We start from the raw sequence: 22,940 nt of genomic DNA on the forward strand, positions 1-22,940 counted from the left end.
ATGTGTTTCTACAGTCTTAATTAGGTCTATGCACTCAGTTGAACACACGAGTTCAACATCTGCCCACAACAGACAATATGATGTGGTGAATGCGCGTATGCATTTGCCTCGCCGCTTGAGTGTTGGCATGAAAAAACATGTTGCAGACCTCCATGTGTCATCCATATGTTACGTTCTTGTGGCTTTCGATGAATAAGCGCAAGGGAATTAGTGGTTTCCTAACACAGGAGAATCACAGGAGAAATCCTTTAAGGGTTCACTCACTGCAGAGTGTAAGTAACAGAAAAGTTAGGACCTAAGCTTACCAGACTGCTTAACAAAGAGAATAGTCGTTCACTTTTGAAGTACTGTAGCCCTTGATTTATACTCATTTGACTCTCTCAGAGTTCGGAGCATCCTTGACCGCAACAGTGAGGATCATTTTTAAAACAGAAGCTGCTCACAATTCCATTTAAACACAGAGGGAATCCAATTAATATCTCCAAATAAAGACAAGCAAGTTTCAGCTCACATCGGTTTCATGCAACAATACATCAACAACAACAAAAAAAAGAAAAGAAAAGAAAAAAGAAAGAAATATACAGTGTGGTCTGAGATTGGTTACAGATAAATTACTGGACAGGATCTGCTTTTCATTAGTGTACAAACTATAATATCAGCTGACAGCTATGATTGGCCCATATTTGCCAATAAAGAAAGACTTTAATGTTCAAGCTGGTGAAATCTTTTTACAAAGAACATTTAAACATTTAAACACAGCTTTTTATACACACACACGCACACACACGCACACACACACACACACACACACACACACACACACACATACATATATATATATATATAAACACTCGCCTCAATGTACTTTATATTGTAAGGTAGACCCTATAATGAAAAACTCAACAATCATGTGACCCCCTATAAGCAAGCACTTTGGCAACAGTGTGAAAGGAAAACTCCCTTTAAACAGGAAGAAACCTCCGGCAGAACCAGGCTCAGGGAGGGGCAACCATCTGCCGTGACCGGTTGGGAGTAGACGCAACAGTAAATGTGAGATTAGTAGGCTGAAATGCCAGAGAATCAGAGAATGAAGGTGGGTTTTGAGCCTAGGCTTAAGAGCAGAGAAACTGATTCCACAAAGATGGAGCAGTGACCGCAAAGGCTCTGTCGCCTTGTTGTCTGAGGGGTGCCCTTGGGACATGTAAGAGATGTGTACCAGTGGGTCTGAGAGACCTAAGAGATTAATGTAAATCTTATATCATAAGACTGATGATATAAACTGGGGCCTATCCATTATGAGCATGAAAAAAAATCAGTAATATCTTAAACTGAATTTTAAAATGGACAGGAAGACAATATAGCTATGCCACGACTATGATGTCCTCATATGCTTTTGCAGTCTTGCTGCAGAATGCTTTTGAAGAAGCTGCAGCAAATGAGAAACATGGGGAAACCTAGTTGCTTTTTCCAGACCATGAAAAACAGAAAAGATTTCTGTTTTGTTATGTTTCTTAAACTGATAGTAGCTATTTTTGACAACAGAACAAATCTTTTTATTAATGCAAAGCTCATCATGAAACTAACACCCAGAGCATGAGATGAAATGATCTAAACTGCTTAGTAACCTAACCTTTAATGTCTGCAAGACTGCCTAGTAGAAGCTACAGGAAATATAGCGAAGATAATTATTAAAAATGATCATCATTGAAATGAAAGAAGATGTTATATAGCATAATATTAAGTGGAAGCAGATACAAGCTACAGTGCACATGCAGATTCGCTAAAGGGGAGGGTCTGTCTACTAACAAGAGTATCAGTCTGAGTTTAGCATCTTGGATAATTACAAATTGACTCCAAGAATCCTAATCAAACTGTTGATCTTAGTGATGTTTTTAAGCTTTGACTTTTAGTTGGAAGACCTATATGGAGATATGGAAATGTTTTCTTCTTCTATATAAAAAAGTAGTAGTTACAATAACTTAGATTTGTATGCCAGGTTAAAGGAGGTCGAACAGGTACTGACCGGCCAGGGAATTGAGGGATTTCTAAGTGAGAAGAAGGATGTGTGACTTGACCAGGAGCCAGCATGGGGATGATATGTTGCCAGATCTCTCTGCATATTAGATTCTACTTTCGGCTGCTCTCTTTAAGGTTGCCATAGCATCCTCCTCTTCCTTTTTCCGCAGCCAATAGTAGCACAGTTTCCACTGGCGACCTGTTGGCCAACAGCACCAAAGGCAGTCATTGTTAACCTGAGCCCAACCGATCTGGTAGAGAAATCTCATATTCTTATGATCAGCGTGTTTAATTTAGCTACGATTTTACTCCACATGCCGTTCCTGATGAAACCCTCTTCATCTACTTGGACTTTGGACTTGTACTAGTAGCACACTGGCTCAACACAAAAAATGTCACCTGATATATCAACAGCAGAATTTTCTTGCTCCCTAAAATAAGTTGGAAAAATCTAGTATTGGTTGTCATGAAGAACACGGATGAAATATTACTGCAATATCAGTGGAGTAATTTTTTTAAATGGTGCTAGCAGCAGGAATATAAAGCATACATAATGCAGTGGAGCAAAGTGAAGTGGGAAAATTCTGTTTTAAAATGGGTGTAACTTCGGAAGATATCAGCGTAATATGCCTAAGTGCTAAAACTAGGACTGTGAATTTTTGTCCCTCATTACTGACACAAAGTGTAAGGTGGGGATTTTTAATCAAAAACTGGAGAAATACAAGAAAAGCATAAACACTGTATGAACATAAGAAGGTTTTGTAGTAAAGAGACTAGAACATAATAAAGTGCTAAAAGTAGAAGAGCACATAAGAAAGATCTTTAATGGGTTTTACAACAATGAGTCTTCAAAGTGCAAAAAGCCTTCCGCTGCATGTCACCCAGCTGACAATACTTATGGGTGCATCTAATCCATGCCAAGCAATGAACCACCACCCAACTGCATTAAGTGTCTGAGCCACTCGCCCCGCGTGGCTGCAGCAGCAGCTCACTGTTTATCAATCAGCGCAAAGTTAATGAGGCATAGGCAAATGGAGAGAGAGGAGGGTCACGCCCTCCCATTTAAAATGCATTACCCAGAGGACGGGCTTCCAGCAGGGCTCTGCTTGAGTGACAGGGAGTCAGCAATGAGGGAGAGGCGCTATGAGTTAACAAGTTTTCATGTTCTGGCTATTAAAGCTACAGAATCAGTCTGAAAATGCAGGCAGCCTGAGAACCAGACAACCACAAAGGCTCAGCGACTTCAAAATGGGACACAGTGCGAGGCAAAATATCACAGACTTTGTGCTACTGCGGCATCGACTTGTTTTCAAAACACTCAAACCAGAGATGTGTTTGTTAACTTCTCTGCATCTGTTCGACAGGTACACATAATTACAACTGTCATGTTTTTACCTTGTCATGCTGCATCCATATAACTTTCTGAAAGAAAATGCATTAGGTGAGGATAGAGTTGGATTTGCTTGTCAGTAGTTTTGACACTGCAGACAGAAAGACAATGAAGTCGCTTCACACTAATCCTGAATGCCAGCAACTAAATGTCACTCCTGTTCTTTCTGCATTAAATTATATATTTTTTTTCTATGTTGTATCTCTGTTCGGCGTTGTCAGCCTCTTCTGTCAGGATATACACAAAGTCTTATATAAAGGGAATTTTTAAATAGAGGACTAACCTTTCAAACACATTCCTGGTTGGAAATGTAACTGAGAAAACACGAGGCTTGCTGACCAACAGTGATGTACCAATAAATTCCACATTTTTGTTGCATGCGGTCTTCTTCATCAGGGTTTCTTCTGCTCGCATGCCAGGGGTCTAAAATGGGGAGGTATGTGAGGTACATTAATTGAAACAGACTTGATGAATCGGTGCCAGAGCCTAATCAATCAACAGGAAGAGGGAGTCTCATTTGTGGGTGAAAGCTGACCTCAAAAGAAAGGTCCTAAATGTCAAACATTCTGCTTAGAAGTCATGCTGGAGAAAACATTTCAGAGTTTTTATATGTTAATGAAGCACCAGTTTTTTTATTGATTATGACACACAACTGTAGACTTGTACTGAAAACTTGTGATGTGATTATGGCAACAACTAAATGTCAAAGCATACAGGCAAATCGAGAGCTGAGCTAAAGTCACGCACAAGTTGTTAAAAAAAAAATACAGCAAAATACTGCGGAGAGAAGACTTCAAACTGTTTGGAGACTTTTGATAAAATCTTGGAGAAACAACAAAAGTTGAGAGTGAGAATTGTTCTTGTGAGAAAGGAAGGTTTTCCTGGAAAACCGTTTTTTTGGATTAAGAAATATGGGAAAAGTTTGCTCAAGTTGTGCGGATCATAGCGTTCCATTTGGCAAAATACAAAACAGTCTCTTTTTCAGTCAGGGATGACAAACGCTCTTTCACTTCTCCATTTAATTAAAGCAGCCAGTATAATTAAGCAAGGAAAAGGAAAGAGTAGAGTAACTTCCCTTTTTGTGTTACATGAATTCAATACTCTCAACTGACTTGAGAAGACTACGACGTTGGCAAAACAAGCTGAATTTCCCAGTCACAGTCTCCGATATGTCTCATTAAACTCATTAAACTCAGACAACCTAATAAGAGACTTCTGTAGAAATCAAATCCTGGAATTTACTATGATAGATGAGAAGTGAGGTTTTAGGCCTCAGAAGGGCAAGTTGCTCTAAAGCTCTTGGAAACCAAAGTCTCTAACGGAAAGTTATTTAGAACAGATGTAAAGATAAACATTTAGAGCAAATGAAATCGCCATCAAAGAGAAACATTTCTCATAAAACTTAATCTGGGACCTCCAATTAGTACATTACATTTCAACTGAAAGACTTGTGAGGGATTGTGGGAGTTATAATGTCCCACTGCTTTTATGTGGCAAATGGCAAGAACCCAGTTTCACTTGGAAAAAGTCAAGGGAAAGTGGGATTGTGTGCATGAAAAACTACAGTGCAACTCCCTCAACACCACCAAAAAAACCTTGTCTCAGTGTTAGATTTTCTTTTTCCATGAACAAGTGAAGAGGGCCAGTCTTTCTGGCTGTGATGTGTCTGACATCAGGCGGTGTTGCAGGCTGGTGCCAAGTAGAGCAGAGAAGCATGAATTCCCCCTACTTGCCCTGTACTCAATACAACTCCTAACCTTCATGAAGCATGTCATGAAGAGAACCACTTGAGCATGCCAGCCAATGATTACGGCTTAAGAAAGGGGGAGGAAGCGGAAAAACAGAAAAAAGAAATCAACACGGCTGGTATTAGCTGTGTTTATATAGCCTGCCGTGTTCAGTAGAGAGTTAAGATGCTGCACAGTGCTGCTCCTGGCCTCAAGACCAATGCTCCAGCAGCAAACACGACAAGGTAAGAACCAAAAAATGATTGTGTCAAGAAGGCCAGTTGCCCTCCGGGTACAATAAGAATGCTTATCTTATTCATTTCTACACCAAGCAGGTCTCTTTGGCCTTCATCCCAGCTTCACCACATCATAAGAGCCTCATTATTATTCTTTACACCTGTGTAGCATCCAGGGGTGGTTAATTGGTCAGCAAGATGGTCAAACAGAAGAGCCATTAGCAGCAGTGGCATGCAATTATTGCAGTGACTGTCACCTGGAGATTGATGTGGTTAAGTCCAGGCACGCCCCGTGAAATCAATAAAGTGTCATTTCTGAGCAATGTCTGCGTGATGGATTATTCCACAGGATCCCAATTAAAGAAAGGGAACTATCTTTAAAGATAACTATCATATCTGATATCATATCTCACAGTACAATAATATTGAATGGGTTGCATTGTTGTATTTTGTCATGTTTCTCAGGTCTTTGTCTGAATTTCTACGAACATTATTGCTAAGGATTGTCTTATTGCACTGGAGTCACACTGGGTTAAATATGTACACTTGGGTTTTAAGGGGTATTTATTATTTTCTTCTTTTTTTTTGGGTTGTATGGAAGCCCCAAACGCAATTTCATTGTTCTTGACAATGACAATAAATAAATAAATAAAAATAAATAAATAAATAAAATGATGAATACCACCCCAACAATAGATGAGATAATTGGAATTAGGGCAGAAATGCAACACGTATCTTTGATAAAGTGTGAAGATAATGATCCAGACTAAAACTAATCAGGAAAATAATTGCAGAAAATCCTTTGAACATTTTCAGTTTTAGAACAGAATGAGACACAAACCAAAAGGTTCACTGACCTGTATTTAAAAAAATGGCCCAATGAAATCAAGTTTACTTTAACTGTAAAAGTTACTTTTAGCTGCTCTATTGTTACAGGAAAACTACAGCGATTAGCTCCGCATGTTTGATTTAGAACAACCCTAAAGGAGATTTGTGCCATACTGGAATTGAACATGTGACCTTTTGCTTGCCAAGCATGTGTGTAAACCATTACAACTGACCAGTACAAAATTTTACAAACCGATACCAATATTTGGTATTTTAACCATCTCATATATAGGCCGAGCTTTATTTTTTTCCCTTTCAGACACACGACACATAAACAGATTTTCCCAACATTTGTCAGCATGGACAAACTATGCAACATCAACACTCATAACATGGCTGAAGAGTGTTTCACACATGCACGACGTTTCATTTAATAGTTAATAGTTATGAGTCAGGCTCTACTTGTAGGTAGGAAGACGTGTTTTCTATTGGCTGTACAATGCTACATTTGCATCCTGTTCAGATTCAGAAAACACTGATGCAGCAGCTCTGTGTATTTACTGTTTTCACTAAGCCGTGGTTCAATGGGAAGTAATATGTATTAAAAAGATATCTGTATTAAAATTTGCAGGCTAAGCAGCAGAGGGGAAAGATTTCTGGGTGCCAGAAACCTCTTGGCTTCTGTTTGTATTTTGAGCAGTACTGACCACTCACATTAAGGCAGGCTTTGGCCTTATACGGTTAAATAGTCCGAATGCAATTCCAAAGCCATCTCTATTGTCTGGCTATCAGTTTATTTTTTAAATAAGTAAATACAATGACTGTAGCACAGTACAGGACAGATAGTCTTGGCCTGGATATCAGTTATACATTTTCTAGAAATCCGATGGCAATAATGAAGGCGCTTGGCCATTGCCCCCCAGAGGCTAAGTCATCAGACCATAGCTGATGGGTTCCAAGATTGGGTGTTATGTGGCATATACCTCAATATTCCTGTCTGAAATGCATAAAAAATATACGGTTAATTTCCTCCCAGTTGCACAGTCCTGCGTCTTCACATAGGTGTGCTGTAAAATTCAACTACAAACAGTCTCAAGCAGGATAACTAGGAGAAAGGTTCGACTTTGATTCAGATGTAGTCTGTTGTTTTTATGCATCCGTTCTCTCTTTTGTATCTTCATCATTTGTCACTTGTTGACATGTAACGTCAAGACACATCTGGCTCTCATTTGTTTTGCTTATGCCACGGTCTCTGTCACCCAAAAGCCTTCATGCACGCGCCAAATGGAACAAATGGTATCTATGACAACAGCCACCCGGAATATTAAAATCACCCGCTCAGTCATGAGTTCCAACGAGGCAAGACTCTCTTATTTCTCCCAAAAAGACATAAATAGTCATTTTATTCCTCATGATACTGCTGATCCCAGAGGGCTACGGAAAAGTAATCACATGTGACTAATTAAAGGCAACTGATTGGTGCGGTAAAAAAGACTAAATGTTGCACTTCGGGTCGAAAATATATATGAATCTTTTGTATTCGTCATGACTGCAGTTAAATGAGTGATAACAACCAAAGGGAAACTGCAGGAAAACTATTAAAAATAGTCTTTTATTTTTCTTTTCTTTGGCATGGGCCAGTGACATTGTTATCTGAAACTAATTATGTCAGGTGCCTAAGCAGCAGCCTCTCCAATTGCCTTTGTTGCTGTGGATCAGTGGAGAGGAGATCCTTCATCCTGCTTTCTACTCCCATCTGCCCCCAGGGCTTCTGTTCCTCTGTAGCAGAGACGGGGCCTCTGCTCTGCCGCTCCTTCTCCCCTAGGACGAGCTCCCGTTATGTGTCTGCATGCGGGGGTGTGGGAGAGATGGAAAGAGCGTGTCCCTGTTTGTGTGCAGTAATGACTGTATGTGTTGGTAGCTCAACATGATTTATGCACATCTATGTGGTAATTTGTGTGCATGCGTCCATGTGTGCGTGCGAGTGTGTCATTTCACATCCAGGCATAGCTGCAGATTGCGCTCGTGTTCCACACACAGCAGGCTAATGGCTTATAGATCATGCAACACATTCTTTTCCTTCAACACTATCAGCAAACCACAACACTTTCTGCCCGATTTCTAAAAACTACTTATGCAGAGCATCCTGCATTGGAAAAATCATGAATGAATTATAGAACTTTAATGTTTTTCCTAAAAACTCCTCTGAAACAAAATTGTCAAAAAGGAGCCAATAACAGCAAATTACAGCCAGCTGCATTCACTGGAACTACATTTTACCACTGGAACTACATTTTACCACAGGAACAGTTCCCATAATAGTTGTTTTCAATTAGATATACAGGTTATACAAAATTAAAAAAGGACAAAGCTGCTAGAAAATGTGTTTTCCACAATATTGTGTGCACCACAAACAAAATTTAAGATTAGCTGTTTCGTGTTAAAACGGAAACAACTATGTAACAGACTGATATTGCAAAATCTGGACTAGAAAAATGAGCAAGAAAATCAAAAAAGTTGTAAAATCTTTTTCTTTTCTTTTTTTTTGAGTGAAACACCCCTTTAGAGATTTTGCAATCCATGTCCTTTTGTGTTTTGCAAAACCAGGAAATGATAAAAGCTAACAGATGGAGATGGATGCAGTTTAATTTCAAGTCCAAGTTCAAGTCCAAGTTCAACTTTATTGTCACTTCAACCATATACAGTTTAAAAATACACAGTGAGGCGAAACAACGTTCCTCCAGGAACCAAGGTGCTACAAGACAATATATTCCCTTCTGTGAATATATTCAAGTGTAAACAAAAGGCTTTATGTGCAGTTCCAAAACAATTAACTGTGAAACAGACTTTTGTCTGTTGTCTACATCATTTATTACTTGGCTTTTTCTTCTGATTATTATGTGGGTGAAAACCAAGAATAAGAGGAGATACCGTGGAGAGGTGAATGCAAAGTCATTTTCGGGATGGGTCAAACAAGCAGACTAGCTTTGAGCATTCCAATTTCCAATGTTTTGCAGGGAACTGGCCCAAGGCACAAAGCTCATGCATCTATATTCACTGCAACCTTGTGCTTTGACTAATGAGCGACAAGGGAACTTCAAACAATCAAGCCTATCATTCTTTTCACAAGGTAAATGCACACAGAAAATAGGAGCATTTCATTTAATTAAGCCTGTCGGTACTTGTACAACCACATACTTTTCGTGCCTTTCTCCTCTGCCATGCATTCCCTTAAGGGAAATCAAACAATTAAGACCTGAATACAAATGTACTCTCCCTCCCATCCTGTTTTTCACCCCTCTGATATCTGTCAGTGAGAGAGATGTCTTCACTCTGTCTAGAAAAAGTGATGTATTAAAGTGGGTTTGCTTATACACTGTGACCCTGGGGTCCTTTGCAAGATTAAAGCTACAAAATTTAAGTTAGAAGAGCGAATAAGCAACTGAATTATCAGCAATCTTTGCCAAAAGGTGTGGTCTTATTTTATGTCCATTTTATTAAGCGATCTTACGTACAGCAAAGTATTCATTTATCTTTAAATGGACAGTTCGCATCAAAATCCAATTATTTATCAAAGTATTTTCCCTCTGGCCTCTGGTGCTATTTATCCATCAAAGTTGTTTTGGTGTGGCTTGTTCAGTTTTGGAGACAGCGCTTGCCTTGTAGGGCTCATAGTACCTATTACACATTTAGAAAAATCAGCAGCAATGACGCCAGAGGTCATTACTAAAGAAAATCTTCAAATCTTGCTGCCAGCAGTTTCACGTAGGAATTATTTTCTTTCCATACACAAACCAAAGGAAGTGTGCAGATAGCTAACATTACAGCTTATCTGAGGGTCAGCACCATTAATGTTGTACATCCTGTCATGCTGTCAGTCTCTTGTCACAGGCAGATGGACGCTTCCTTCTGCAAAGTCACACAGTTGGTGCAGAAAAAAGAAAAAAGAAAAAAGAAAAAGTTGTTTTCTGCAGCGAATACTGATAAAAGACTTTATTGTGTCTCAAAATCATTTTACCCCATTTGTAAGGTTGGTTACTGATTTTCCAATAACGCCTTACTGAATCATCCATGGTCCATTGATCATTGGGGGAATAATACTCCTGTATTTCAGGTGACGCACGCAGGAAGTGGAACATAATTGGCTCTAAGACACTGTCTGCAAACATCCCATCACGGAGCAGAGCTTTCAGATGAAGCACACAGCTGGGATTCATTCATTTTTACAACATCAATGACCCATTAGGCACAAAGAAAGGGAAAGTATACCAGATCTGCCACCACACAAATCACTCATTTATTACATTTTAATCGCATTTGGAGGAAAATCAATCACAGGAGCAGGGCCAGTCAGACTCATAGAAACTATGAGGTCATGATTGAGACACTAAAATTATTTTTTTTTTTAAATGTTTCATAATTTATTAATTAATTTAACTTGGTCTTGTGTGAAGTTTGCATGATGTTACCTTTCGCATTCATTTCTCCAAATCCATTGTTTTAACTTGCTGACTGTTGCTTAACTGCAAAAAAAAAAAAAAATTGCAGGGAAAAAATATAAAGGATGTTCTCTCAGTGTCCTCGATGATATTTCCCGTCATTAGTCAGCAAGTGTAGTTTCCTGCTTAACCCTATATGAATTTACAACCTGCCTTTGACCCCTTTTCTCAGAAACGCTGCTGATGATTTGAAGGAAACTGTGTCATGGAGTCCAGCTTTGATTTCATTGGGTCCCTGCACCCCAAAGCAGTCCACAGCCTCTTTATCAAACCCTAGCAGCTCCTATTGTTGTTGGCAGCTCACTTCTCAGTGCTTGAGGGATTGGGTGAGAGTGAGTGAGGAGGAGTACAGGGGCCAACCAAAGGAGACCCTATCGTGTCCCATACGCCAACAGGGAGTTATCAGAGAGACAGGAAGGCTGGTACAAAAGATGAGGGGGAATTGCCTTCACAACCTATCTGGCAAAGCAAGAACACCAGAGATCTCCATTTCATTCACACATCCTCCCCATACTTTCTTTAACTCCCTGTGTGTCCACCACAACAACCTGGAGTCATACTGTTAATGACGAGTGGGATGTGAAGCCAAAAGCATCTGCTTTTTGCATGACGTGTAGAGAGGGGTTTGCTATTTGCTCCATGTCCTTGACTTTCTTTGCACCATTTCCTTTTATCACTAAGCTAAATTTAGTGATAAAAGAGCTATCTGAGCTCTAACTCCTACACAGGTTTCCCACTGCTACTTGTGTAGTCTTGAAGTTTTAAATGAGTCAAAAAAAAAAAAAAAAAACAGGACTGGAGAACATAAAAAAAAAAAACTAAACTAAACAAATTACCACAAGTTTCTCAATAGACACGCTACCTTGTAGGGCAAGGAAGAGAAACTGCTGCTGGTATTTTTCACTGCTAGTCAACTGGAACAAATGCTGTTTTTGCTTTTCATTCAGCATTCATTTTTCACAAGGACTCTGCTCTGTCTAAACATGTGCAAGGCAGCAGAAGGGGGTGAAAAAAAAACCCTGGATCAGCTAAAGGAGACGGCCAAAATCCAACCGTCTGACTGATGACCACACGTGGCATCTTCGCTCAGCCAGTGACCCCATACACAAGCAAGACTGGTCAAAGGAAGGTCATTGGACTGTGAGAACGGAGAGAACAGGATGGAGGATGAAGTAAGGAAATACAGTGAGCATTCCCACCCAGCTGACATTAACTCACACTGTAAAACCAGCAAATCTGTTTGTCTGTCAGGAGGAGGATGGAAGCCAGGACTATGACTCTCGGGTTGCATATCTTCATGGTCAGCAGCCACAAAGGTCAAAAACTTTGGCTGCTTTTGTTTGTTCTCTTTGGCACCCCTGAGCCTTGAGAAAATTAGATTTCACTAGAATTTATGAAGACAGTTTGCTTAAGTAGGTGAAAGGGAAAAGCTGTGAAGCAGAGGTAGAAAGAAAAACAGATAATTCGAGGCCAAGAGAAGAAAACAAACAAAAAAAGATAGATGCATAGATGAAGAAACCTGGAAAAGTAAGACTAAAGCTAGCTTTTGTACTAAAAAATCCTCCAATTGTGCTCTAATAATACTCTATTTTTTGCATATTGCGAATTCTGTAATCAAAGATATTTCTAATGATTTCTGGCTGTTAAGATTCACATGACTGCATCTTACACATTTGCAAACACTACCAATGTGGCATTAACTAAACATTTTCAATGTGTGACAGTCATGGTGACAATGTATGATCAAGTGAATAAAGAGCCCAGGCAGACAGACCTAGAGACCACCGGTCACGAGGGAAAAATTAGGATTCCCCAATAAGTTGTAAGTGGCTACTTAAGGATGATAACAGTCGCAGAAGGTTAGGTCACTGGATATTTTGCATCTTATTTTTTAAATATATGTTCTTCAGAAAATATATGAACTAAACTAGACCTGAACACATTAACAATAGGTGTCAGTAAATCTTCCATTTTCAACACCATTTAAGTATGAAATGATCTTAAATGCTAACCTTGTTAACCTGGGCATCTGTCTAAATGTTAAGAGTTGCCCAATAGCCATATTAGCCAACTGTAAATAAAATAATAACATCCTGCACATCTGCAACATTAATATAAAGTGATAATACAACATCATTTGTGTCTACAAAGTGGTAATAGTCCTAGATTATTGCCGGATTTTTACCTTTACAGAGAGATCATCTTAACCCTGGAGAACCCATGGGGTCAAATTTGACCCCATGGTTTCCCTAGAAAACCAATGGGGTCGGCTCTGACCCCATGGGTTCTCCAGGGTTAATTGTCATATTACCTATTGGTGCCATTTAAGCCTTCAGTACATTTGTGACATGAAGTTTATGTGCAAGTTCAGTAAGAAAGATTTGCATTCACTGGTTCTCTCGCATTCCTGAGTGTTCAGGCTGATCTAATCTTTACATCGCTTCCACTTTCCCATACTGTCAAACTCAATTCTGCCGCGATCACTCTGGCCAAGTCATTTACTTGCCCGTCTTCTGCAACTCATTCAACCTCAGTTCTGCCTTCCAGACTTTGATTCGTGTGGCCCCCTTCATATCCTGATCAGCTGGAGAGTCATGCCTCCACCTGCTTCATCTCCGCCACCGCCAGCATCTAAACTCTAGGGGGTCCTGTCCTACTTCTTATCATTGTTGGAGTCCAATCTGCTATATAGCTTTATCTGAGTTTAATCACCAAATAATTTATTGCTCAAATGCTGTACTTTAATAAATTAATCAAAACAAAAATGTAACTTTGCTGTTCAATAATGCAAGACGTAAAAACTAATATATGCTAATATATCTGATGAAGCTATGGTGCTGTTAAACAGGGCTGAAATTTGATTAAGCTGATACTCAGGGGACGTGATTTTTCATCACATATTCACAAGATGGATGGAGAACTGAAAGTAGAAGACACCTGAGATGTGCTGAAAATTACATTATACTTTCTTAAATGTTAGAATGCAATTGCATATAGGTGTGAAAATAAAACACGTGGCCTAGTCTATATTTAACAATCCCTTTTGTTCATTCATTTTTATTTAATCTTATCCTGAAAGATGCACTGGAGTCTGTTTGAAATGACAGGCTGGCATTTTCAGGTAAAATCGAACAGGTTATTGTTAAGACTTTCAATTCATGGATTAGCTGCAAAAGAGTCATACAAAACACAGGATCAGGGCTGTCTAGTATTTTACAATTCATGTATTTCCAAAACCCTGAGCACTACACACAAGCAGCATTCAGAAAATCTTTGCTCCTTTGTACGGGATGGCGACTAGTTAAAAGAAACCAAGTTTTTATTTTTAAGAAATGCTCCCCATCCATCATCTGCAATCACCAAGAGACACCAAACCAGATTGGTCCGAATTTAAAAGTAGAGGCATCTTTATTATTTGCAGGAGCTTCTATAAGTTCTTTAAGGAGGAGTGACGGCTTGTTCGCCAGAGAGAAACTGCTACTTTCAGAAGGTTTCAGCTGGCTGTGTACTTGATGGTGAGAGGAGGGGGGCTAAGGAATAGATCTACCAGCTGGAGCCTTGAGACCCCTGTGGTCTATCTGGAAAAATGCTCCGGGTTTAGAGCAAAGGACTGAAAACGTCCCTCACAACTTAGAAAAGTGTCCTTTGCTATTGTGAATTTTTGTTTTGACATTTCAAAATCACAGCGCTAAACGGTCTACATGTAGAGTTGAACCTTGATAACTGAAACTCCAATTATTCCAATTCCAGGGGGAAAACTACAGTATATCAGACACAAATGACATCTTAAAACATAGCAAATATCAGCCTTTATTTAGATGTCATGTACATTTTAGTAAGAAAAAAAAAGGTGACAAAGAAACTCGAGAGGAACAAGGTTGCATTTGGTGAATGGTCCCAGTTCTTGTTGCACCTTGAGCTTTGAAGTGAGCTTACAGACCGGAGTGAAAGGTTTCAAGATCACCAAAACACACATATACAGAAATAATCATAACAAAAGCCCGTTTCATTTTCTTTTTCCCATTCTGAAAGAAGAAACAAGCTTTTCTAAGACCTTTCAAGTGTAACTTTCTAATTAATTAGGAACATTGAGTCCAAGTTATTAATTACAGCTCTGAGCTTGAAAATAATTGGAGCTTCTGAGAAGGTAATTCAAAAGAGGGAAGCTCCTTCCAAAAAATTCCATTTTGAAGGAAGTAGTTAAAAGGTGCAGGCTCTGGAAAAGATGAGCCTATTTCCAAGGCTTGTCTTTGAAACTAATGAATCACAATGTATCATGGCCTTGCAGCCGCAAGGGTAACAAGAAAGGTACAAAGGCTAGTTAAGCTTCAGTGCATCCTTCGCTGAGAAAAAGGTTTCCTGGTTCTGAATGAATTTTAGACTATAGTGTGTTTGTGTGTTTCACTGGGTTTCAATCACTGGTTGTTGGCTTAGCGGGACACAGTCTTTTACAATTAGATCAAATCGTCACCTGAGCAAATGCACAGTTCGTTACGCACACAAAACACTTCAGCAGACAGACAGCAATTTAAATGCACATAAAGATCAAATCTAAAGTCAATCAAGTCACGGATGAAAATTCATCGCCGTTCACTGGCGTTGGAATCGTCATCGCCGCTGATGATGTCGCCCGATTTCATTGGCTAAAAATAGGTTTTCTTGTTCATCCCTGAGATGATCATTCAGGGTGATGCATTAAAGACTTAGGCCAGCATAGTTTAGGATTATTCTTTCAACCTTTACCAGGGGGGAATAAAAAAAAATACAGTGTAGGAGCTGACTATAGTTACCCATTCATCTGTGCTGCAGTGAAATACAAACTGCCAAATATTGCATCAATCATTAAAAAAAAGAAAAATCACCTTTAAGAAAAAAGTTGTCATGGAGGAAAAAAAAAAAAAAAAAGAGTATATCTGCAAGGTGCACTCAGAAACATTATCGTTAAGATGTCGTTATTTCACACATTCTAGTCTTGTATAAATCATAATGAGAAAAAAAATAATCCATGTCGTTTCATGTATATACTGGTGAAAGATTTAATGCTCTCTTTGTCTCAATCTTAGCTCTATAGCAAGAGCGACGATTTGATACACATGAGCATCTTTGGTTTTGATGTTCCTTAAACAATCTGTGTGTGGCTTAGACGAGAACAATAACACTTATGCAGAGTCTTTAGCCTTTTGTTTGTTCAGCTCCCCAGGAGAGACCCATTCCTAACCGTGTTTTCAGTGAGACATGAGAATGTCTTCGTTGAGAGAAGCAACAGGTCACAGGCCAGCAGTGGTCCAGTCCAAGACATGGAATCAAATAACATCTTAACGTCCAATACGCAAACTAGGACAAACTGTGTCTGGACTCTGTCTCTTTTGTTTTGCCAAGCACCAGAGTGATAGAAGAAGTTTGCAGCCAGGAAACATTTCCTGTCTGCCCTCTGTCCAGGGAAAGGGCCAGTTTTAGGATTGTGGATCTGCATCGATGTGTGCTCCGTTGTGATTGTTTGTCTGACAACACAAAAGACTCCAGAAGATGAATAGCAAACCTCCAAGCACATTATGCTCAAGGCTATAAGCCATGATGAGCAGCGAGAAACCTCAAGCGAAAGCAACCAAAAACATTCTCCACCCAGCTGATGAGCCCCAGGCTTTCTTTCAGTCTCTTGCAGTCCATTTAGAAAGGGAAATATGGATGGAGAGCATGCTGCCTGCTTAGCTTGGGACTCATCTTGATATGCCTGGAGGCTTCACATTCAAAGGCACAAAGCAGCAAGAGCTGCTATAACAGCTTGACCAGAAGTGGTTCAATACGCTGAGGTCAAAGCTCAGTAACTGTCACAACTAGACTAAATGTGCATAAGCCTCTCTCACCCAGCAAAGGCAAGAATCTGAATGAATGCTTCAAACAGTGACAAAGGAAATGAGAACAGAGAGTATATGCAATAGTAATGAGATATATACAGTAGTATATGCTGTGCATTCTGTTTACTTTCCCTCTGAGTATTGCCACAGCCTGTAATTAAGGTCTTTAACCTTCTAGTAATAAGAAACAAAGACAACACCAAGTCTCATTTTGACTGTCTCCTATTAACAAAACCGATCCAAGAAGACGAGTCTAGGATGCCTAGTGGCATCTCAACAGCCAACCTCTTTGCAGTAAATGAAACAATGTGTTGCTTCATCATGTTCAACTGGAGCTTTTAGAGTCAGAAAATGTGGAATGATGTACACCCACCGGGCAAATAGTGCGATCACTTAAGCTTGCAGTGCGATACTCATCTGCTGAATATGCATTTCACATAAAAACAGATTATTTTTCACAGGTGGGAAATGTAAATCATGTTCAACATCTGTATTGTAGGGACTTTAATTTGTCTGCAGCGGGGGATGTTTAAAATGTCTTACCACTGCTAATATTATTTTAGATGGAATCCCTCTGCAAGCAATACCTGCTGGATGTTTCAGTGACTTGATCCACATAAAAATTTATTTGATGTGCATACATCCAAAAGCATAATCTAAATCAAATAGGTAGCAGTCTGGAGCTTATTTCATTCTGCTTTCATTTCTTTTTTACTTTACATATTTTAGTTCAACAGTGCGCTCGGGCAGCAAGTTTTTGAACTGCAGTTAAAAGTGCAAGTTCACACATTGACACACGTTGACATTTTGCTCCAGGCGGCAAGCGCCCTTTCCATCCTGACAACAGGCTGCTTTGTGAGTGTGTCCGGGGATGTTGTAGGAATATCTGAAGTCGGTGTCTCGTGCTTCCACAGCCCTTAATGCCAAAGAGCAGACACCAAAGCATTTTCCGTACCGCCGCGCACAACACATTTCAAGAATCACGAAGAGTTTTCATCATGTTGCAGGCTTTCCAAATGTCATCAGTGCCACAGACACTACGCAACTCACCATCACAGAAACACCAGAGATCCTCTTAAATATTGACTGAAACTAATACAGTAATTGAAAATGACAAGGTGCCAGTTACAGCTGCATTTTTTAACTATACACCAGAGTTGTTACCGTACCGTTGGCTCAGTTGTGTCTAAAGGTTTGGGTTCCTGGGCTAACACCTTAAAAAAAAGGATGAAGATATACGTTATATGTTTTTAATCTTTAAGTGAAAAACAACCCGGTAATAGTTGCAAAAATGTGTTTTTTTGACTTAAGTTTTGCAACACGTATTTAAAAAATGTGAAAGAAAATGCATTTGATGAACTTTGTGAAAAAGGCAGCAACCGCTACTCTGTCACACAGATCACGTTCACCTATCATTACGGCTGAACTGATCACATTCAGCCGTGCAGTGAAACCTCAATCATGTTTTGTAGCCAGCAATATTTATTAACAGATTTCTGAAAAAGAAAAGAAACCCCAAAAATAAATAGAGAAATCTGGGTGCTTAATTCAAATCTCTTCATCCTGGAACATTTTTTTCCCTACCTCTACAGATGTCGGCTGTGTTTGAACAACTGGGTTTCATCAGCGACGTAGAGCCAGTCTGCCAGCAACCTCAGACAAGAACCTTCACTAAAAGTCAGCACAGCAGGTTCTGTTCTCGCTGTCGACACCGACCAAAGCCAACACACTTATCAACACGTCTCTTTCAACTCATGTCCTTTGTGTGTGTTTTGTCTTGTCAAACATATATGGCATTAAGTAGCTATTTTTTTGATGAAGTATTATTTTGACTTGCGACAGAACACTCATTGATAGTAATTAAACCTTTTTCTCGAGACTTGCTGCAAGTGTTGACAGTACATTGTGACAGATTGGTATTTGGAAAGCACGGAGGTTTGTTTGACTAAAGTCGTTCCATCATGCTCAAGCTCATTAGAAAGATCTAGATTGCACCTCTCCATCATCCCTGTTTGTTCCTCTTGGCTATGGCTTTGAAACTAACACAGGACTTTACATTTCAAGCCACAGGACAATGATGGCAGTCATACCGAATGAAAATCAGATGGGCGATGTATGAGAACGTAAGGTGTTTCCACTGCTGCTGGTTGTGGGAAAAGCTTTGTTTCCATTTTAAAATGAAATATAGCGGAGGAAAATCTGACAATCTGAAAGACAGCTTTGCAAAATCCCCACCTGTGCAAAGCATGAATATTCAACAGGAAAAAAAAAAACGAGTGTGATTTCCAATAAAAAAATATTTTCAGCGCAGGCAGCCATAAAAATTGCTGTAGCTAGTGTTGAAAGCTTTGTCCCACAGTTTGCAGGTGGAATTTACATATATTAAGTCTGGAAAACAAGCGAGATTCATGGCTAACGATGGTATAAAAACCCTTTCACACTCTCTCTCAGCTTCCCTCGCCCGCTTTCTCTCCATCACACAGACAGCTCTGCTTGTTCCTGGTTGCTCATGTGTGGCAGCAGGCTGGATGGAAAACATATTGCTCCATCAATCACGCCCCATCCTTCTCAGCAGTACGCTCAACTCCGACTGTCTGAGGCCACATTGAATGAGTCCTTCTGTAAAAATGCAAAGATGACAAATATTCCTCCTAACACTTCCACAGCTACATCTCTGTCAAAATCTATCTCCGCCAATGACCTCATCTCTTTCAAATGATGTTACTCCTCCTCGCCAGTCCCTTAACTGACATCATGTTGACAGTATCTTAATACGCAGAGCGCTGGGTGTCTGCGGTGTTCAAACAAAGCCTCCTTCTCCCCCGTCTTATGCCAATAGATCAAATGAAAAGATAGAGGGAGAAGAAGGAAGAAGACGTCGGTTTTCATCAGTCTGGCTGATGCTTCCAGGAATTTCTATCTTTCAAGTCTTTGTTTCAGCACACAAAAAGACTCGAGCACAGAGAGCCCTGGCATGCCCACACCACAGCGCAAAGAGACACTTCCTCCCTCTTGTTCTTTGGATAGATCCCCAGTTGTAGCCCCTGGGCACCGCATATGCCACCTATTTGTACTCCAGAAACCACGCAGTTGTAAGCTAAAGGCATGTATGAAAAGAGGGACACTTACTCATTTTTCTCTAGAGCCAGGAGCAGCTGTTCACTTTCCACTTCAATCAGGAGCTTCAGTGATGCTGGGTGGCTCTGAAGAGACAACAAGCAGGAGAGGAGATAGGAAAAATTAATTCTGGACTCTCACACACAGATTTTTGATTGAGGGAAGACTTGTTGTGACACTTGTTGCTGTTCGAATGCCGCAGCATTAGTTAGAAAATAGCTGTGTGGCAGTATAATGAAAAAAAACCAACCCCAAAACACGAGAAACTTTACTCCAATCAGAATGAAACTTTGACTGAATCACCCAGCACTGTGAGAAAGGATGCAAGACGACTGTTTTCAATTGATCAGAGGAGTCGGAAATCCTTACGAAGCTACTTTGTATCTTAGAACAAGAGCTGAGAGGATTAGCGTTATGCTTCTATTGCATTTGACATTAATCCTGCAGAAACCCATGAGTGTTCACACCCAATGAGTTACAACACCGTGCGTCTCTGTTAGAGTCAGATGAAGGGTCATATATATCACTTCTGTCAGTCACGCTGTGCAACAAACGTGCCTTCCTGTCTTCCCTCCGCCCCACACATGCGTACACACACACACAACCTCTCTCTTTTAGTGTGATACCCTCACTCATACACACAAGCACAAAAAAAGAGAAATCCTCCTCTGCCTCACATTTTCCAAATTGCCAGGGCAACAACAAGCACACACAAACACATTTGACGCATGCAGCTCAATCTGGGTCAACTGCAGCAAAGAGCACTTCTCTGGGTTAAGTCATCCATCACCCCCCATGAAGAAGAATGTCTAGTGGATCATAAGAGGATGTGGAAGCAGAACACTTAAGGTTTCAGGCAGTAATATTGTCTGTGGGACTAAACCTTCCGCTATTTTCTGCAAACACATTTTTCCAAACACATGGTTAGGCTTACACTATATAATGGGTACAACCATCATTGTCTTCAGATGAATTACAGATGATGCAGAGGATATTTGGATTTGTTACTAGGCAGTTGCACTTAAATTAGCCTTCATGGCGAGTGTTCATTAAGAAATATTGTGGCACCTTGATCGTTTGGTTAAGACAAAACAAAATAATGCACAAATGAATTCAGTCAATAACACAACCTGGAAGCTTAGCTCAGCTTTGTGCTTTTATGTCTGCTTGCAGCCACGTACTTTGTTTGTATAGTCTAGGATTATATCAACAAACTGAGCCAAGGAGCCCACATTTCAAACACTTCATCGATGTTCCAGCGGGTCATTTAGCGCTTTCTTCCATTCTCAGATGCTGAATTCGAACAGCTGTCTGTGCTTGAAATATTAACATAAAGAAATGATTATGATTATGCTGACTGTATGTGATCCAATTCATTTAAATATATTTTACCTGACTGCTGTTCCTGATCTGTTAGTAAGTGATCTGTTTTTTTTTTGTTTGTTTTTTTTAAATTCACTTCAGATTGCATTGAATTTAAATGACTCCTACACTGAGACTATCTGTTAAATACACAAGCAATGTTACTTGTCAGATTACATTAATAGGAGATGAAAAAAAAAACTGTCAAGATAGTTAGGCTAGCCAAAAAAAAAAAAAGAATATCATATTCAGTTGTGTTTCATAGTCAGTTTTGCAGAGACTTGGTTGGAGATCCAGCAGCGAGGCCCTGGGCCATGCACTGACAGGCTATGTCATCTTACTAGCCCCCAGGATTAGAACAACCAAACCTAGCACACAGATAGGTCTTAGGCCACCGAAGGTTCTTATCTATATCAGATATTATTAGGTCAGCCATGTTGCCTTGCAGTCACCTAGCAACAGGCTAAAATGACGTTCCATACACTTATACTTAAAAAGAAAAAAATCAGTTTTACGTCGTTACAATACCATCTCATTTATATCTACAAAAATCTGTTTAAGGCTAAAATAACTCATTTTACTATATAAACAACTCTGGCCACCCCAAGTTTTTACTTTTCTCAATCTGATTAAGTGTACTAGTTTCCCAACAACACAAACCTGCTAAACAATACTAAGCAATACTGTAGCATGGGTACTAGTGAACTTACCTCTGAACATAGATTACTGCAGAAAAGATACCTGTGCTAATTTAGTTTCCAGATCAATTTGATTCAAATTTGAATCATTTTGAATTTGATATGATACTGTTAATAATATTCTGCAGCACATGCAGAGTATGCATCATAGCTCCAGATAAGTATTCAACATAGCATTTCTACACATATCAGTTTACTACAGAAAGCATAAATCATTGCAATCAGCATACAATAACACGAAAAATACTAGGTTCAATATTACTGGCCACCTGAAATACAGATTTTTTTTTATTGAGCGTTAACAGAAACAACTGCTGTGCAATGATGTGCTTTAACTTTGGAATGCTCAAACCTTGTAACAACAAGTTACAAATGAGCGTTATCTTCCACTTTACACACGGTATAAAAACTCAAACCAGGGTTTGGAGCTGTCACTTAAGTGAGCATGCCAAAACCAAAAGAAATCAGTTTAGATTTCGTAAAAAGAATTGTTGACGCTCACAAAGCAGAAGATAAATATACTAAGTTATCACAGTGTTTTCAAGTGTCAAGAACTGGAGTGAAAAGTATGATCAAGAAATTGAAAGAAAGCCACAAGCCTGGCAGAGGTAGTAAGAGGTTGGCAGTGAAAGATTTCAATGACTCTGGAAAGAAAAATAGTGAGATACGTGACTAAAGACCCCAGAACAACTGCCAAGACACTAGTGAATGACTTCAGGAGTTTTAGTCTCAAAGTAGACAATCACAAGAACACTGCACAAGAATAGACTGAGCTTGCAGACTGAGGAAAAACACAACACCACTTCTGCAGAAGAGATCCTTTCAAGGCAGACTGAAGTATGCTAAGGACATTCTGAAGAAAAAAATATGCATATTTGAAGCATGTTCTTTGGTCAGGTGAGACGAAACTAGAGCTCTTTGGCCATAGAAATGCTGATTATGTTTGGAGAAGAGGAGTACAACTAGAAGAATAGTCCCCAAAGTGAAACATGGTGGTAGAAGTATTATACTGTGAGGATGCTACAGTGCATCTGGAACTGGGAATCTCTTCAAGGTGTAAGGAATCATGAAGAATATGAACTAAAACTGTAAGCAATCTGCAGCAAAAGTGAGTCTGGATTATCACTTTGTCTTTTAAAATGATAAAAATAGCCTACACGAAGCCCTGACTTAAATGTCACTGAAAATCTGCAGGGTGAAGGTCCATCCAAG

The 22,940-nt window shown here is 39.6% G+C and overlaps 1 protein-coding gene across 1 annotated transcript in view; it reads right to left on the minus strand.

Moving 5' to 3' along the window:
- adam12a (ADAM metallopeptidase domain 12a) overlaps nucleotides 1-22,940 on the minus strand; it is an 87,352-nt gene that overhangs the window by 48,803 nt on the left and 15,609 nt on the right. Inside the window, exon 3 of the mRNA XM_085360882.1 lies at nucleotides 19,681-19,754. Coding sequence (XP_085217008.1) covers nucleotides 19,681-19,754 — 74 coding nt within the window. The remainder of the gene's footprint in view (nucleotides 1-19,680; nucleotides 19,755-22,940) is intronic.

The sequence above is a fragment of the Diplotaxodon limnothrissa genome, linkage group LG8 (assembly GCF_057381915.1).
Source record: "Diplotaxodon limnothrissa isolate DT_005_m linkage group LG8, D_limnothrissa_male_GT1.1, whole genome shotgun sequence".
NCBI lineage: Eukaryota > Metazoa > Chordata > Actinopteri > Cichliformes > Cichlidae > Diplotaxodon > Diplotaxodon limnothrissa.